The sequence below is a fragment of the Physcomitrium patens genome, chromosome 14, assembly GCF_059467195.1.
Source record: "Physcomitrium patens ecotype Gransden chromosome 14, ASM5946719v1, whole genome shotgun sequence".
Lineage (NCBI taxonomy): Eukaryota > Viridiplantae > Streptophyta > Bryopsida > Funariales > Funariaceae > Physcomitrium > Physcomitrium patens.
Genome location: NC_143423.1, coordinates 10,080,240 through 10,098,196, shown reverse-complemented (window position 1 = coordinate 10,098,196; position 17,957 = coordinate 10,080,240). Strand labels below are relative to the sequence as shown.

The following is a 17,957-nucleotide window of genomic DNA, read 5'->3' as shown; positions in this document are numbered from 1 at the left end:
TGGCTTTGTGAAGAAAACAAGTTGAATTAAGAAAACACAAAGTTATTGGAAACTAAGTATTTATAAGATCATAGTTGTTGGAACTAAATTGTTGGAATACAATTGTTAGGACCTTAAATTCTTAGTTGACTAGAATTGCAACCCAAGTAGTACATGTTGTACTTGCCATTATGACTTATGTTGTATTCAATGGCAGACTCTACTAACACCTACTAAAGATTGGATGTATTTAATTTATTATTTTAAATCTATTTATTAATTCACAATATTATTTTTGTATATTGCTTGATATCTTTTGTTTTTGGTGCATTTGATGTTGCAGCCATCTTTTTGTGCTAGATTGCAAGCACATGTTTAATAGTTTGATATGACCTTAATAGGTTTTGTTAAGAAGGCTACTATACCTGATACCCCTACAAAAGTGAGTACTTCTGCTTTATATTTTTTACAAATTGTTGTATTCTTTTTCTTCTATTCATTATATAGCTTTTTAAAATCTCATGTCTTCAGCAATAGAAGACCTTAAAAAGCTTGAACAACCTCAAGGTAGCTTTGGTGGCCTATGCATTCTCTTCGAGATTGATACAGTTGTGGATTCTTTAGTTTTTTTCAATACTATATAGAAATCTCATGATAACCTTCTTACCATTGCATTTGGCCATTTAGTCATCATCATGGTTTATTTTTAATTTCTACTCATCTAATCATTATTTGTATGATCTTTTTTTAATTTTAATCTTAATTTTTACTTTGATATGTGTTCATTGCTTTAGTTTGTAGTATTTTGGTTTTATTGCAGAGTAGTAGTACAATGAAATCAACTAGTTGATGCTTTTTAAATATTAATTTGTTTGAATTCTCTTGTATTTTGGTTGTTGTATTTTTATTTTTATTTTTTTGGATTTATTTTTGTTTTTTTTTTGTTTTGTTTTATATGTATTGATTTTATTATATTAGAAAAGTGCAATCTACAAGTTTGTAACAATGTTCTTTTATTATATTTTTTAAGAATCATTATAAGTTGGTAATTACATTAGATTTATATGTGTATGCTATTATAAATTTATATAATATTCAAATTAGTTATACTAGTTGATATAGTCATATTACTAAAAAGTCCATTTTTTTTCATAAAACCATTTACAAAGATAATCCAATATTAATCTCTTTTAGTTCATTATTGCAATGATCATCAATTCCTAAATGTACTAAAGTGAGCTTCAATATCTAAATGCCACAATTTTTGGTGTAGAAGTTTAGGTGGTGATTTAAGTGCATACTTAAGGTTATTTCTTATTGTATTTTAGATTGATTTATATTAGATCTCATGTTATTTGTAAAATATGATTTTATATTTTGATCAATACTAAAGTTTGACTTAACATATGCTTAAAAGTGAATTTCAACTTTTTTAGAAGAATATATCAAATTAAATTGCATTCATTGGAATAGTCGATATTAAGTGATGTATATTCAAGAACATTCTTCTAGAGCTCTTAATGCTATTTGAGGTTTTGAGTATAAACTATTGTTCTGCATTATGAACTTTTTTCTAAAGTAACTATGATTGTATGTGTGTCTTTCTTGCCATAATTGTTTTAGTTGTATGTCAAGTATTTTGGCCTTACTAGATAATCTAAGCATGTGACTTTATGTACTTTGAAGGAAGCACTTAGAGACAAACTTTTTGTTTGAATCAGAGTTACTAGCAAATTATCAATATGAACAAATTATCTCAAACCTATAAAAGAATATTGAATATAGAAAGCCTTCACATAATATTGCAAAATTCCAATGTGTCACATGCAAAGACTTCGTCAATCATGGGTTGTATAGGTTCATAGCCATGCTTGTACTTAGACTTAAAAATGTGTGCTGCAATATAACTAAACTATGTTGTAGTTATAATATGAGCAGATATTTTGGCTTGCTTTTTTTTAATATGTGCTTGATGTAAGATGAGATTTTCATGCTCCTAAAATGTTTTATCAATTAAATAAATTGTAATTTATTGAGGTTGTTGTGTGTAAGGAATACAAAGAAACAATGGTGTTTGTTGTAATATAAGATTTGGATTTTCATCAAAAGATTATAATACTATTGATTTCTTAGGTATTGTTAATGTACTAAAGAAAAACCATTAATACATGAAGAAATAGGCATTGCATGAATTAAACTGCAAAGAAATCCATCCTTGACAATAAGAAGAATAAAAAAGTGATATTATAAATATTTTCTCTTTGGTATAGGTTGGAGGTATAAAAATATTTTATATATAAAAAATTCTTATTAGAATGCAAGTTTAATGGTTGGTTTCAATTGAGCAACATAACAAGTATTGAAAGCAATACATTGTCATATTATGTAAAGTCGCACTTGAGAATGTGCCATGTACTTGATTGTGGAAGGTTAAAAAAAAATTACAACAATAAATCTTAACAACTTTAATAGAATCTTATATAAATTTTAATTAAAGCTTAAAAAACAAAAAAAAACATTGATCAAGTCTAATTAAAATTTTAAATAAATTATAAATAAATATAAATAAATCCTAATTAAATCCTAATTAAATTTTAATCAAACTTTAGACAAATCCTAGAAAAATCCTAATCAAATCTTTAAAAAATCCTAAAAAAATCTTAGATGAATCCTAATCAAGTTCTAAACAAATCTTAATCAAATTTTATGCAAATCCTAATTAAATCCTGAACAAATTCTTGACAAAATCCTAATCAAATCCTATGGCAAATTGAAACCTCTATAATTAATAATCCAATTATTGATTTCAACTCAAATTTTTTATTCCTCCCAAAAACTAAGCTGGCAAGAAATAAAAATATTTTTAAAAAGATTAAACTTATCAAATAAAAGATAAATCTTAAAATCTACTATGGTATTGATCGGCAACTTTTTCCAATCTTGATATTGATCTCTTTGAATGAAAATTTCTTTATTCTACTATAAAATACTTCTCAAAACTCACTTATATATTGGAAATCAAGTCTACTACCTATATACATAAATTTCACTTCAATCAAATTAATAAATTGCTTAAGATCTTTGAAATCTCTAATGACCTTCAAAATCCTATTTTTGAAACTTTAACCTACTTAAACTTCAATAACCTTTAATCTAACCATTTGATCATGCTCAAATTTACATCACACAATCAAAACAACTATAATCACAAATTCACAAATTTTCACCTATAGATGTGCTATCAAATTCAAAAAATTCTTTCAAATAAACCTTTTTTTTATTTCTTAAAATTAGATTCACCAAAAATAATCCTAAATTTGCAAAGCTCTTACAAAATTATCAAAAATTCAAATTTCCTGAAATAAATACTTAAAAAAATCCTATAAAGTCTTTTTTCAAATATTTTTCTTTGATTTGTAAAAAAAACCTTGAAATTGCTATAGATATGTGGTTTTGTATCTCAAGGTTTGATTTTGACTCTGGTTGACAACTAGTTCTTTTGGATATCAATTCTTATTTTCTTGAAGTAGTTTTTGCTAAAATCAACTTCTAAATTTCTTGTACATATGCATATATTCTTTATTTATGGCCTTACTAAGTGAATAGAAGTCCACTTTGTAAAAAAGCAGCATTTTTATTTTTAATTTTATTGCCTTTTGACTATTATCTATATTTCTAAGATAATTTTCTATAATATTTTGAAATAATTTTTTTATAATATAATATTTTCTTTATTCTATTATTTATTAGCCATGCTATATCATGACAATGTACAAATTGTTAATAAGGACAATGTGTAAAATACACCTTAAGGGACACATAGTTACTTCATCTAAAGAAAAATAGTAACAATTATCAAGAGTGGATTAGTTACAATTATCAAGTGCAAAATAGTCACAATTTTCCATTATAATGCCTTTTAAGATTTTTCATATAAAAGATATAAGCTAAGAATTCTTGATCATGTATGAATACATGCCAAATTTAAGCCTCTACTTGCACTTATATGGTCACTTTGACTCTACTTTGGCTTAGTATAATTGTGTCAGTAGGAGATAAGCTAGAAATTTGTTGTTGATAAGAGATTTTGGTTATTTTCTTTTCTCATGTCTAGATTATAATTAAATAACTTCTTTTTCATCTTAGTTTTTTTTTTTTTTTTTTTTTTTTAAAGATTTGAACAAATTAATATAGTTTTTTTAAAATAATATGGGTGTTAGTACATAATTAGTACTTACATAGATGATAATTGAACAAATTGGTGATTAATTAATGATATTTTGTTTTCTATGATTTTATTTGTATTTGAAAATTCACGTTGATAATAGTAATATTATATTGATACATGTAATATATGTGAATATTATATTATATCAAAGATATTGATTTTAATTATTGTTCTATTATATTCACTTGAACATAAAAGATTATAAGTTTCAATAATAATTTGAAGGCTAAAAATACCACTTTCTATAAAATCTTTGTTTGTCCATCAAAAATATTTTTACTACAAAATTTTATTGAAAGAACTTGATAATATAGTTTTAATTTGAACATTTTGTAAAAGATTTTAAATCTTTTTAGAGCTAATTGATTAGTAAGCAATGTTTTGAATATTGATATTGATGAAAAATCTATGGTAATGATTCCTACCAACTACCATCTCAATTTTAGTATAGTTTTTTGAATTTTTATTTTATGTAATTGTTATTCTAGTTTGTATACCTACTCAATCCAATTTGAATTCTTGTTGCTATCATTTAAATGAGTACATATTTTTTTCTTTTATATTAAGAAAGTCTTGGATTTCATATGCTGCTAGGTGCAAATAGCTACATTGTGTGTAGGTTAAAACTAACAACATTATTTTACATTACTTTATAATATATCATTAATATAATTTGAAAATTAAGAAAATTTAGAATATTACGTATTCATCTCTGATATTAGTGATGATATTCTTGCAACATAATAGAAAAATTTACTACCAAGATAAAGACATTATCTTCTTTATTTTATTTAATTGAAGCAATTTTTGATAATTCTTTGTCAAAGCTAGGGATTTTATTTCTTATTTTATTTTATTTTTTTGACATATAGATTATCAAAAGTTAAATAATGGATAAGGATCAAAAATTAGAAGTAAATAGATAAATATATATAGTATGTAGTTAGAATATATAAGACATATAAGTAAATAAATATCTATATATATATATATATATAATATCATCGAATATAGAATGTAGGCCATTTGTTTTTGTGTTGAATACTCACTATTGTTATGAAATTAATATTGATTAACTATACATTTTATTATAAAATTATATGCCATTCAATAATAAAATCTATGCAATGGCATGAAAAAACATAACATGATTGCATTTATTTTAGAAATATATGTAACTTTTGAAATAATGTTCATTGACTTATTTATTTTTTCATAAATATTATTTAAATTTAATCTTTATATTCTTTTTTACTTACAATTAAAAGGCCTAATTTTTATTTTATTTTTCCTATAATAATTATTTATTTTTTTTGATGTGATTTAAATTTAAAAAATCATCAAAATGCTTTATTAGAAAATTTGAATTCAAATTCAAATGGAAGTAATTTAAAAGAAGAGTGTATACATTTATTATTGAATTAATTTTAATATAAATATATATATATATATATATATATAATTTATTATTAAAAAATATTATTACCAAAAAATAATATCAAAAGATGGAATTTTTTTTTTCTTGATAGTAAATGAAGAATAAGAAAGAAGAAGATTAGATGCCTTATATATATAATATTTTGCATGTATATCCTAGAAAGTTAATTTGAGTAGTATGAGATATTTAATTTTCTATCTAGGTCCAAAGCCCTATATCTTTCTATTTTTTTAATACATGACAAACATGAAGTTCATATTCTTCTATATTTTTAGAATAAAATTTTAAAAATTTCTAAAAAATAAATAATAAAATTTTCTAAAAATTCTTAAAAAATATCATTTATTAGATATTGAAAATTTATTGGTTATTTATAAGTCTAAAAAATATGACATTATATTCAAAGTCTCTATACTTGATTCAAAATGTAGTCTTCTATTCATTTCTTTCTTTAATAAATACAAGATTGTATTTTTCTTGTATATCTATTTTATATAGATCTTAGTTTGATTTAATTGATCAAGAAGTTAAGATATCAAAGCTAAAAGGTGATCTTATTGAATCTTCAATAATGGTATTCTTAATAGTGATCTTATTGAATCTTTAATAATTAACACATATATATATATAAAATGATCCATCTTTTCTCTTAAAAAATAAGATTGAAGCTCTTGTTAGAGATTTGAAATGGCATATGAAATTCTTAGCCAAATTTTCTTCAATATATTTTTTAAGTTTAGCCAATTCATTTTGTGATAAACTTTAGATTGGTTCAAATAGCAATTTTCCTTCTTGAAATTCGATCAATTAATTATTGAAACAATGTTTTATAAGAGTATTTATATTTTTTTCTTGAAAATATCTTTAAAATCTTGATATTGTCATGAAATACTATTTGAAGTCTTTCTACCATTAAAAGCAGGTGTGGTATAAATAATACAAGATGATTATTCTTTTATAACATGCAAGAAAGTTCTTGCATCTACAAATATGGATTTGGTTGTACTAGGCTTGTAACTTTCTATTTGATTAACAACACTCTTAATTATACTTTCTAAAAAACTAAGACTATAAGAAATTTAATTTATTTGAGGATTATATTTTTTTATCTATGATTAACATAAAATAATTAGATTAGAAGAAGATTTAATAATATTAAATATTACAAAATTCCTATAACTATTAATTACTATGTTTATAAAAAAAATTTATAAATAACATCTTTAAAAGATAACAAACAACTACATATGACTTCTATATGAATATATTTAATTTACTTCATTAAATGCGTGTTATATCTTTTAACAAAATTTTCATCTAAAAAAGAAGTTAAGATTTTGAATCTAGCAAGGCTGAGGCTTTATGAAGTTTAGATCCTAAACTAACATTTTTTGTAAAACAAGGAGAGGATTTTGAGAAGAAAATAGAACCTTTATTAGATATTGTATAAGATTTTAATCACATGATTCTTATGGTAGCTATATAAAATTATTTTTTAACATATTATCTTCTTTAACAACCATATACTTTATTTTGTAGTTGTATTGTTTCTTTGGACAAGGTTGAAGAGTGTACTTAGGTTCCCCATAATATTAGCACAATCATTATTTATGACAATGAGTCTTTTCTTGATTAGTAAAAGATTTGAAATATATTACATCAATTTGCATATCCTCTATTTTCAAATATATGTATTGAAAAGATGTTGATGTAGCTATTGAATTAAAATAATGTTGAGAACTACATATGTAACTATTGGATTAAAATCAAAAAATCAATTGTCACATTTTAAAGCAAAGTCAATTGCTTGACTTAATATTTGAAGGTTAGATAATTTAAGCATCAATTTTTATCTTATATTATAATCTATAAAGAAATTAACTAATAAATGTAACATCATCTTACTTAATATCAATTACAAGTTATTAAAATTATAAAGTATATAATATAAGAAATTAATTATCTTATTACAAAATATGGATCTTTTTTGTTGTAATATGAATTAAATTATGTATTTTTTATATGGATTAATTTTTTTCAAAAAAGCCTTTAAATTATCCAATACTAGATCACATTGTTCAAAAAAGATAAAAACCATGATAATGGAGAATTTTTAAAAAATGTATCAATAGATTTTACTTGTGATTATAGAGTTGGATAGTTTTGGAGTTGAAGTTAAATTACCAATTATAGCTAATTGATGAATCTTTAAAATTTTAATCTTATGCTATAAAACTTCTCGAGTACGATAATTTTTGATTTTCTAATGCTTGAATGGTGTTCTACCATAGGAAGAGTAGTGTGATTTAGTATAGATATTGAAGCAGCTCCAATTATTTCTATATCTTCACAACCTACCAACCATACTGCTCCTTATGGTGGTAATTTGAATTGATTCATAAGAATTATTAATTCCTTTAATTGCTCTTATTATTTCACTCTTTATTTTAGCAAGCTCTTATATGATTATAAAATAGAAAAAAAGATGTCTATTATCTCTTAAGATAAGTAGAAGATAGAATTAGAGAACAAAAGAAATTCTAAGAACAATATTAGTTAAAAAAAGGATAATCTATAACTTCTAATATGCTAATGTCTTATTAAAAAAAAACATAATAATAATAACATACTTTTAATTAAGAAGAAACAAAGCTCTAATATTGCAAGTGTATTTTTGTCAATTTGTCAAGGACAAGAACTTAATGAAGGAAAATAAATAAATGAGACTTTTTTCAAAAAAAGATGACGAAATAGAAATAAAGAATATGTATATTAAAAAGAAACAAGAAGGGCTATTGCTAAAAGATAAGAAAATTAAAGACCTTTGAAACTAATCTAAAAATTAAAAAAGAATTAACAAGAATGAAGAAGGCTTCATACTTACCTATATATATATATATATATATATATATATATATTATCTATTTAAGAGTTGTATGATGATATTTTATAGAATATCCATATTACTTTGATAACTATTAGAGTAAATATATATATGTCTATGATAATTTTCTGATTACTATTAAAACTTTATCAAGAATTTTTTTCAAGTTGTAGCTCAACTTGTACCTTTGACTTGTAAAAATAGTCTTAAATAGAACAAAGAAGTTGAAGCAATATTTAAAGTTCTGAAGATAGTTTTTATTTTTATAACAATTTTGAATTACATTGACTTTTCTAAGATATTATTACATATACAAATTCTTCAAACTTTGCTTTAGCTATTGTATTTTTACAAATGAGAATAAATCACAAATTTGACTTTATGACTATCTTTTAATATATATATATATATATATATATATAGATAAATTAGAGTATATTACAAATATAATTTATTTCATCTTAAACTTCACCATATGATCACTGCTTCTCATAGAATTTGTTCTTAAAAAAAATATCACAAATATATATATATATATATATATATATATATATATATGTAATAGAAATTATCTAAATTAAAAAAGTTATATAGAAATAAAGTAAAAAAATAAATTCAGTTATATCTTATAGAAAAGCTTTATAGATACAAATTTGACTTTCTAAGTATCAATAAGTGACTGGTAGATTGAAAATTTAGCCACCATGTTGGCTAATTGTAGTACAAATTGATATTTTAGCTACATTTGCAAACTTATCTTACAAGCTAAACATATATTTGAGGTCTTATTAAACGTCTTCATATAGCTCTTAGTTAGATAGAATATATTTAGAATCAAGATGAAGCCTTCCTTACTCTTAAAAATTTGTTTTGTGCTTCTTGTGTAATTTCAAGAATCTTTAATTTTGTAGACTTTAGCAATAGCTATTCTAATTTCTTCTTTAGTGTGCATACTTATTTATTTCTTTTTTGTGATGTCTCTTTGATATATATCTTCTTTATTTATTTGTATTCTTTGAATTGTTATCCTTGACAATTAAGGCATAGTTGTTGTTTGAATCATTCAATTTTATTAAATAATATATTATATTTTTTGATCAAGTAATTTTTAAAATAATTGCATAAATAATTTTTAAATATAAAATATTCTTTAAACTTAAGATAAGTGTATAAAATTAAAATTAAAAACGATTTTAATAGAAATCATAAAAAAAAACTTATTTTGAGACATATAGAAGAAATTTTTAAAAATAAAAAAATTTCAATCTTATTATGCATGCATATACTTCTATTATTCATTAAATATGATCTTTATAATGTTATTTATTTATTTATATTAGAAATATAAAAAACTAATATAAATTTTAATTCTATTCAAAATAAATTCAAAACTATAATTGTTTGTCAAAACCAACTTTAATTAATCAACTTTCATTGGTATCTTTATAAAACTCAAAGCATTTTTTTTATAGATAGTTTTTATAGTTTTATGTTGCTATTTGTAAAAAAAAAAAAAATTAATTAAAAATAGACAATTAATAAAAACATAACCTATAAAGCTATAATTCGTATATATATATATTAAAAATAATCACGTTATAAAATAAAAAGTATAAATTTGTTTGAGAATGAATATTAATATAATTGACTTTTTTGTTATCCTTTAAAATAATATATTTATATAAAACAATCAATAGAAAAAAAATAACAAGCATAATTTAAGTTATTTAATCTTAAAGTCCAATATAATTATTTGGAATAAGATATCTTTTGCTAAAAAAATTATCATCTTCAATTTTATAAGATATTTATTTTGTAAGAAATTCTAATTAGTATTTTTTGTATTGATAATAAAAAATAATTAATTATTTGTAACAAAAAATTGAATATGATATAAATATAAGTATATATTTTTAGACAAATTTTAAAACTATAATAATTAGGTTTTTACACTTACGATCTAAACATAATATCCTCCTAAGTTTAAAACCCTAAAATCTACTAAATGTGTGTTCAGGTTTTCTGTAATTAGTAATAAACATTGAACATGTTCTACACCTTATTCAATAATTAAAGTGCTGTATATTTTTTGTATGCTAAGTAGCAGTTAGTTGGTACCGTAGCATGTATTAGATATTAAATTTTAAACATGATAATGCAAAAAAAAAAAAAAAAAAAAAACAAAAACAAAAAACAAAAAACAAAAAACAAGTATAACTATTAATATATTTATTGTAACTTTTAATTTTGTAAAACGAAATTTTTTATTATTATTTATTCACAGTAAGTAAATTATGCCACTCTTATGCAAATATTTTTCATGATTTAAATCCTCAATTAATTGCAAAAAAATGCTTTAATATGCCAAATACAAGTTACTAAACATATTTAGACTAATACAATATAAAATATAAAATAATTAATAATTAATTGAATATTATAGTCCAACATAAAGTGAATATTCTTATAAAATAAAAAGATGTATTATTTTTCAAATCACATAAGTACAGCCAACTTGTAGAATAAGAATTAATTGACTAAATCAAATGTTAAAGAAATAAATAAATAAAAAAATTTCATTTCTTTTTATTTTTGGATTAAAAATTATCTACAAAGAACTTATTTTATTTAATATTTTCTAAGTTCATATTATTTATCTTATAATTTAAATGAAGTATAAGTATCTTGTAAAATATTTATAAGACTGCTTAGGCTAGTTGAATTAACTTCAACTATAAATGTAATAATAATTCCATCTTGAACAATAAAATGTTATTGAACACTTTAATTTTGTTAATTTTCTTTTACTAAAAATATTGGTATATATATTTAGATAATTTATTTAAGATCACTATTTAAAAAATTAAAAATAAAATATTAATATCTACAATGAATATATTTTAGAAATATAAAAACCTAACAAATATAATTTAAAGATTTAGCATATTCTAGTTTAAAGTAAAATTTTCTCATTTGATTTTTTATTTAGTAAAATTGTGTTATATATATATTTTTTTATTAAAAATGGATATTTTCAAAAAAAATAAAATGAAAATAAAGTATTAGAGATTTGATTTCAATACTTCAAAGTATAATTTATAACTTGTATTAAAAATGATGTTTGAATTTGAAATAGCAAACATTTTCGTTTTATTTTTATCAACTTTAAAATCAAGAAACTATATCTTATGTGAATATGGATGGAAATTTTAATATGTTCTAAGTCTCACAAATCATATTCATGTGTGTTTTTTCTAATTGTAGATTAATGTAATTGATATAAAATTTTAAGAATGTTTTTAGAATTGTAAAATTTATTTTAACCGTCTTTCAAGGAGTAAAAATAATTTTTTTATTAGTAGTATTCTTTTAAGAGTTTAAATTGATTCTTATGACTTTAAGTTTTTGTTTTTTTAATGTCCCATTGATTTTATTTATTTATTTACACATAGTTTTTATATACTCTTTATAAGAATTTATTTTCTATCTATTAACTATTAGTTTAAAACTTATAGAAGTATTGGATATCTCTTCTATATAATAAAATAATTCTTTGGTTACATTTTTTTTTAAATTAAGTTGTTGCTTCAATTTATACACTTTTGATATTCTAATGATATATTTGTTTTTATAAACTCATTTGCAATGTTAGATTGGGTTCTATTTTTAAAAATGTTTGTAGAATATTCAAAGCAAAAGAATGAAGAAAAAAGGTAACATATGTATATATATATATATATATATTTATAAAAATTTAAAAATCTCTTTTAAAAACAACCACCTTGTGTATTCTTCAAAATAATATAAATCTCTCTACACCTTTTTATATTTTTAAATTATTTAACAAGTTTATTACACAAAGATATTTTGAAATGTTATTTAAGGCTATTTTTACATAATAATGTGAAAATATTATTTTAAGACAATGGAAATTTTTCATTAATATAATACATAATAGTATTAGTAGGAGACAATATTTAAGTGTCTTCATTTGAATGTGCAAATACAATCCAATCTAGCTAGATTATATATTTTCAGATGTACAAAAATATTTCAGTATAATTTATGATAAATAAAACATCCATAAAAAGTTGCATTATAAAAAAAGCATAGTCCAAATAAAGTGGTAGGCCGAAGTCTTTTCTCCTCCAGATATTTCCAAAATTGTCACCAGTGACAATTCCATCCGGAATTCATCCTCGAACCGCACCCGAGCCTTCATCCGTCGAGTCGCGGATTCACGGCGGCTTCGCCGTCGCGCGGAGAGCATTGACTAGCCGACAACTCGCGGGATGGATTCAGACTGCGGGACGGGGGTGCCGTCCACCATGGCCAGATTCTGGAGTAAGAGGAAGGGAAGGGGAAGCAGAAGAGCGAGAGACCCCGAACCACCATAGTGAGGGATAGATTGCACACTCGGAACACACCGCGGCACGGGTGCGACGGGGTTGTAAGACCAGGTTTAGGAGCACCCTTGGAGGATGAGCCTCGAGTGCGGTCTCCTCGGAGTTTCTGAACGCTGCAAAACCGTGTCGCACAGGGAGTCCGGTGATTCTCTAAGTTCGACTTTTTTGTCCGAGAAAGGGTTGCTACGGGGACTGTTGGGTAGAAGAAAACTAGCACTGCGTTTGGGGAGTCGAGTGTGCGATTGCGGGGATCCACTGATGGTCGTGGTTTTTAGGGTGTGGTGAATTTTGAGGGATTCGTCGTAGGCTTGACATTTTGTTTTGGTTCTTTAGGGGGGGAGGTTGTGGTGCTAGGGTAAGGCCAGGTGGGTTGTAAGATTGAGGTGAGAGGTAGTAGAAAGTAGCTTCCGTGCTGCGGTGTAGAGATTGCGCCTGTCTTCAAGGTTATTCTGGGGTTTATTGCACTGCGTGGGTGTTTGTAAGTGCTTCCTTGTGTGGAGGTTTTATCGATATTTCTAGTGCTTGCTACTGGGCCTGTAGCGGTGGGTGGGAGTTTCTTTCGCATGAAATTGTTTTGGTGATCTGATTCGTCGGTGTAATTCTAAGTACTGTGTTCTTTGAGCGGTCGCGTTTTGGTTTGTGTCAGTCCTCAAGTAGTTGGCTATATCCAACCTTGGTCAGTGCACTTGCAAGGCATGACCGAGAGTATGAACTTGAGGTTGATTTATCTTCCACGTCTTGGGATATTGTGAGTGGATTACATTGTGTAGGACTGAATTGCCTGCCGTTACGGTATGTAGGATAAGGAACTTGTTTTGAAGTATTAAAGTAGGTTGCTTTTTTTTCTGTGTTATTTGAAGCATCGGTATTTTTGTTGGACGAAGCCCATGCCGTGGCTGGAGAGTGCAAGTTTAACATAATTCATAATGGCTACGTTTGCCGTGAAGTCCGCGTGTGCTTTAGTCATCATGCATATTATGATCAGGGTATGCCATGCGGCATCTCCAAATAATACTTGTAAACCGAAATGTGGCGAAACGGAGGTCAGGTACCCATTTTCCTTGCAAAACTATGCCCTTGGACAGTGTGTTACAGAGTACCCCGATCTCGGATTTCAGTGCTTGTATCGGAAGTTATACCTTAACTTGAGCGCCTCTCCCACTTTCACGTACGAGGTTCAGAACATAGATTATAAGAACCAGATTCTTTCAATAGTACCATATGGAAATAATGCAATATGTTCTGACTTTACGAGTAATATATTTGGAACCCTGACCATCACAAATACCACCACACTACTTCTGGACTGCGGAGTCCGTATACAAGAAGACTGCACCTCCCTAGACACGATTGTTAACTACGACGATATCTGTAATCGCAATGGTACGGGTGTGAGTTCCCAGGGAGGTGCAAATCGGTGGGCTTGCCCGATGAGGTATCTGAATTTCGCCGATTCGCGTTACAATCAGTGCCACCTGTTTGAGAGAGCCCCGACCGAACTCCTAAGCGGTCAAAACAAGACTGTTACCGTGGAGCTTCAATTCGAAGTAAAAAGTACGTTCATTAAATCAGAAGCTCTTTCAATTTTCTGTTTTTACGAATTGCTTTCTGTTGTCGGGATTATTGTTTTTGATAGAATGTACTGATGACCAGCACTCAAAATTGTAGTCATTTAAAGTTGCTGCAAGTGATAGCTTCTTTTTTCAGGTTGATCACATTTCGGAACGTGTTCAGTTTGTCATGGATCTCAGACTGCAGTCCTAGATCCATACTCTAGCAAGGCGGAATTTGTGCCACATTGGTAGCATGGTCTTGGGAGATTGACTGTTTGGTCTTGTTTCAACTTCCTGTGGTTATCATCACTGTTATTACAGTGCAGCGAATTGCTTTCTGTTGCCTATTTCGTTTTTTGTAAAAAAGTTTTAAAATTTTTATTTTTGTTTTAGACTCCTGATTGGTGCTTGGACAACAGTAGGGGGGTATCCTGATTGAGGTTCTGTTCGTGAACTCAGTCTGGAGTCTGTGTTAGTGGCTCAATCTTATTTTATCGCAGAGACTGTAAGATTTGCACGCCTCTGAGAATGTGTCGTTGATTGCATCAATAATTGATTTGTGATGCTCTCGTGTGCGATTGGCAGATATATCAACCCTCGATACATCTCCTTCACCACAGCCAGCGGCATCACCTGAAGCTACACCTTCAGCAGATATGATGAGACGGAACCTGTATATCATCCTTGGTGGGTATTGAACGTACTTTCAACTTCTGGGAGCATCCTAAACCATGTTGAATGCTGGCAAACTTGGTACGCCTTGTTGGGGGCTTTGGATTGGCTCTCGAGCAAAGCTATCATGTAGAGTTGATTTTTAGCAGTCTAAATTTTCCACTTCATTTCGAGCCAGTTTGTTATATTGCCAAAATGGCTCCTGAGCAGTATTTTCTTTGTTTTCATTGCTCATCTAGCTATGCATACTGGGTGAGAGGTTGGCAGGTATTGTTGCTGGGTTTACAGCAGCAGTCTTAATCTTCCTAATCGCCCTACTGTACTGTTGCCGACTGTCACGGCGCGGCCCGAGTGATTTGATGAAGTATGATGGTGGTGACAAGAAAGAGTTTGCTAAGATTCGATCGAGTGGCTCAGGCCATCTCACAACACTTTTTACCTACAAGGAGCTTGATCATGCCACACAAAGTTTCAGTACGAAGCATGAACTGGGAGGGGGAGGTTTCGGGACGGTGTATAAAGGAAAACTCTCGGATGGAAGATTGGTTGCTGTGAAGAAGCTCAATCAAGGTGGAAATCAAGGCATACAACAATTTCACAATGAAGTTGATGTTCTCTCTAAAGTGCGACATCCGCACTTGGTTCAGTTACTTGGTTGTTGTATGGAGCGGCCCCTTCTTGTTTATGAGTATGTACCAAACGGGTCAATTTCAAACCATCTCCATGCCGGGTGCAAGGCACCGTTACCTTGGAAGACAAGGTTAGAGATTGCTGTACAGACAGCAGAAGCACTTGCTTATCTTCACTTTTTAGTAGACCCGCCTATCTTTCATAGAGATGTGAAGACAACTAATATCCTCCTTGATCAGGACTTCAAGGCTAAAATTGCTGATTTTGGTCTTTCGAGGTTGGTTGTGAACACGGAAAATACCCATATCTCCACCGCACCACAAGGTACCCCTGGTTATCTTGACCCAGATTATCACGAGTCTTATGTCCTTTCTGACAAGAGTGATGTCTATAGTTTTGGAGTAGTGTTGATGGAGCTCGTGACTGCCAAGAAAGCGGTGGATATGACCCGGGAGCGCAAGGAAATCAACCTAGCATCTCTAGCTGTGGCTAAAATTCAATCCGGGTGTTTACACGAGATCCTGGATCCAGACTTGACTGTTTTGTTCTATGATTATCCTATGGCGCAAGTTATGGTTGAGCAAGTTGCTGAGCTTGCTTTTCGTTGTCTAGCATCTGAGAAAGATGATCGACCGTCTATGAAAGAAGTGCTAACAGATTTACTGCGAATACAAGCTATTGGTTTTAGAAGATCTTCAGGAATGGAGCCTTCCCTCGATAACAAAGACTCCGCAAAGCCTCTTCTAAACAAAAACGGTGGGTGCCCAGCATCCCCTACCTCTGTGCAAGATGTGTGGGTGAGCAACACAACCTCACCTGCTGATAGTGTAGCAGAAATGGTTTAGATAAAAATTTACAGTGATGAAGTGTGTAAATAGAATGTTTTTACTCATTGCTACAGGAGCTGCCTAAATTTGTGTACTTGCTGTAGCGTCGTGAACGCATTCATCTCCTGAATTTCGTGTGCGTTTCTAGAGTTCTACAGGGCACCTAGAGGGAGAGAGATAAGAAATCAACATGCGTAATCACTGTAACAGTTAGCAGGGATTTAAATCTAGGAAAACCTTCGCGGTGCACGTAGCTCATTACATTTTTAGACCTGGTTGGGTTTCCCTAGGTCATTTCAGAACGTAAATTTTTTTTCACTGTAGTATGACATAACCTGGGCGAAATTTTTAATGGGTGTCCTTCGTCTGAGTAGACAGAATTTTGTATCTTCTCATTATGGTATTTTCCCTTTTGTGATTCGTTAAATGGTTTCACTGTCCTTCAACTAAAAGATTCACTGTAGTTCTTGACTACCAGCCTGTGGGCCTAAGATTGTTAAATGCCTATATTTTGTTTCTGATATTGAAGCGCTCTTGGTGTTCTTACGTTTTTAACTACTCCTGCGTTGGTAAAGTTCAGATGTTCTAAGAGGGTACACAAATAAACATCAACAAATTTGATTGTCATAGAGTCCAAGCGAGAGGACATTCGAAAGGGCTGTTTTACATTTTATTTATTTGATGTAATAGATGGAAGATTCGAGAAACTGAGTAACTTGTGTAGTCTGCATTGGCACAGGAAAGATTATTGTACTAGGACGCTGACATTGCATCAGCCACTTAACACTGCAGTTTGCAAACTGGTGGTTTTGTAGAGGATACACGACGATAGCATGTGAGGAATTACAGAGCTGCATAACTGATATATGATGGCAACAAGAAGATGTCACCAAAGTGCTGGACAGTGTGCGATGCATCTCATCGGTATCAGGCTATATTTTGTTGACTGAGACTATTCTTCTGATACACTAATTGTAAAGTAAGTTATCTTCATTATCCTGAGAGCTCATGAGACTCTCCACTGGAGAGGTTTTCTACTACAATAAATACTCTACTTGCTCAAGTTTGCATTTTTCTACGTCAATGCATGCGGTTAAAATTGATTAGAGGAAAGAGCAATCGGCTGTAAAAATAAGTACAAAACAAATTTGGAGATTACCAGGGCGTAGATGCAGAAACTAAACTGCAAGGTTCGCGAAGTAGAAAAAGACTGAAAAACAGTGGTTGTCAGCACCGTTCACTCAAATGAAATTGAGATAACATAGAATAAGAAAGTGTAATTGGCTTACAAATCGTATAAAAGATTGATATCAAAGAGAAGTTATCATCACTGAAAGATT

At 28.0% G+C, this 17,957-nt stretch overlaps 1 protein-coding gene across 3 annotated transcripts; it reads left to right on the top strand.

The window, feature by feature from the left end:
* The first annotated feature begins 12,842 nt into the window (after positions 1–12,842).
* LOC112290939 (wall-associated receptor kinase-like 14) lies at positions 12,843–17,680 on the top strand. 3 transcript variants are annotated; one of them, XM_024537792.3, is made up of 4 exons: positions 12,843–14,489; positions 15,074–15,175; positions 15,428–16,546; positions 17,433–17,680. In XM_024537792.3, the coding sequence occupies exons 1-4, from the start codon at positions 13,862–13,864 to the stop codon at positions 17,447–17,449; spliced, it is 1,866 nt and encodes a 621-aa protein (XP_024393560.1). In that variant the 5' UTR covers positions 12,843–13,861; the 3' UTR covers positions 17,450–17,680. The 3 variants fall into 3 exon arrangements, with proteins under 3 accessions (XP_024393560.1, XP_024393559.1, XP_024393558.1); XM_024537791.3 differs by having other exon boundaries at positions 12,844–14,489; positions 15,428–16,587; XM_024537790.3 differs by lacking the exon at positions 17,433–17,680 and having other exon boundaries at positions 12,844–14,489; positions 15,428–17,091.
* The last annotated feature ends 277 nt before the right edge of the window (positions 17,681–17,957 follow it).

Bases quoted from the DNA above. Each gene is read 5' to 3' on its own strand.
- LOC112290939 (XM_024537790.3), top strand. From the start codon at position 13,862: ATGGCTACGTTTGCCGTGAAGTCCGCGTGTGCTTTAGTCATCATGCAT. The intron at 14,490-15,073 runs GTACGTTCATTA...TGCGATTGGCAG, and splicing joins GCTTCAATTCGAAGTAAAAA to ATATATCAACCCTCGATACA. The intron at 15,176-15,427 runs GTGGGTATTGAA...AGAGGTTGGCAG, and splicing joins GAACCTGTATATCATCCTTG to GTATTGTTGCTGGGTTTACA.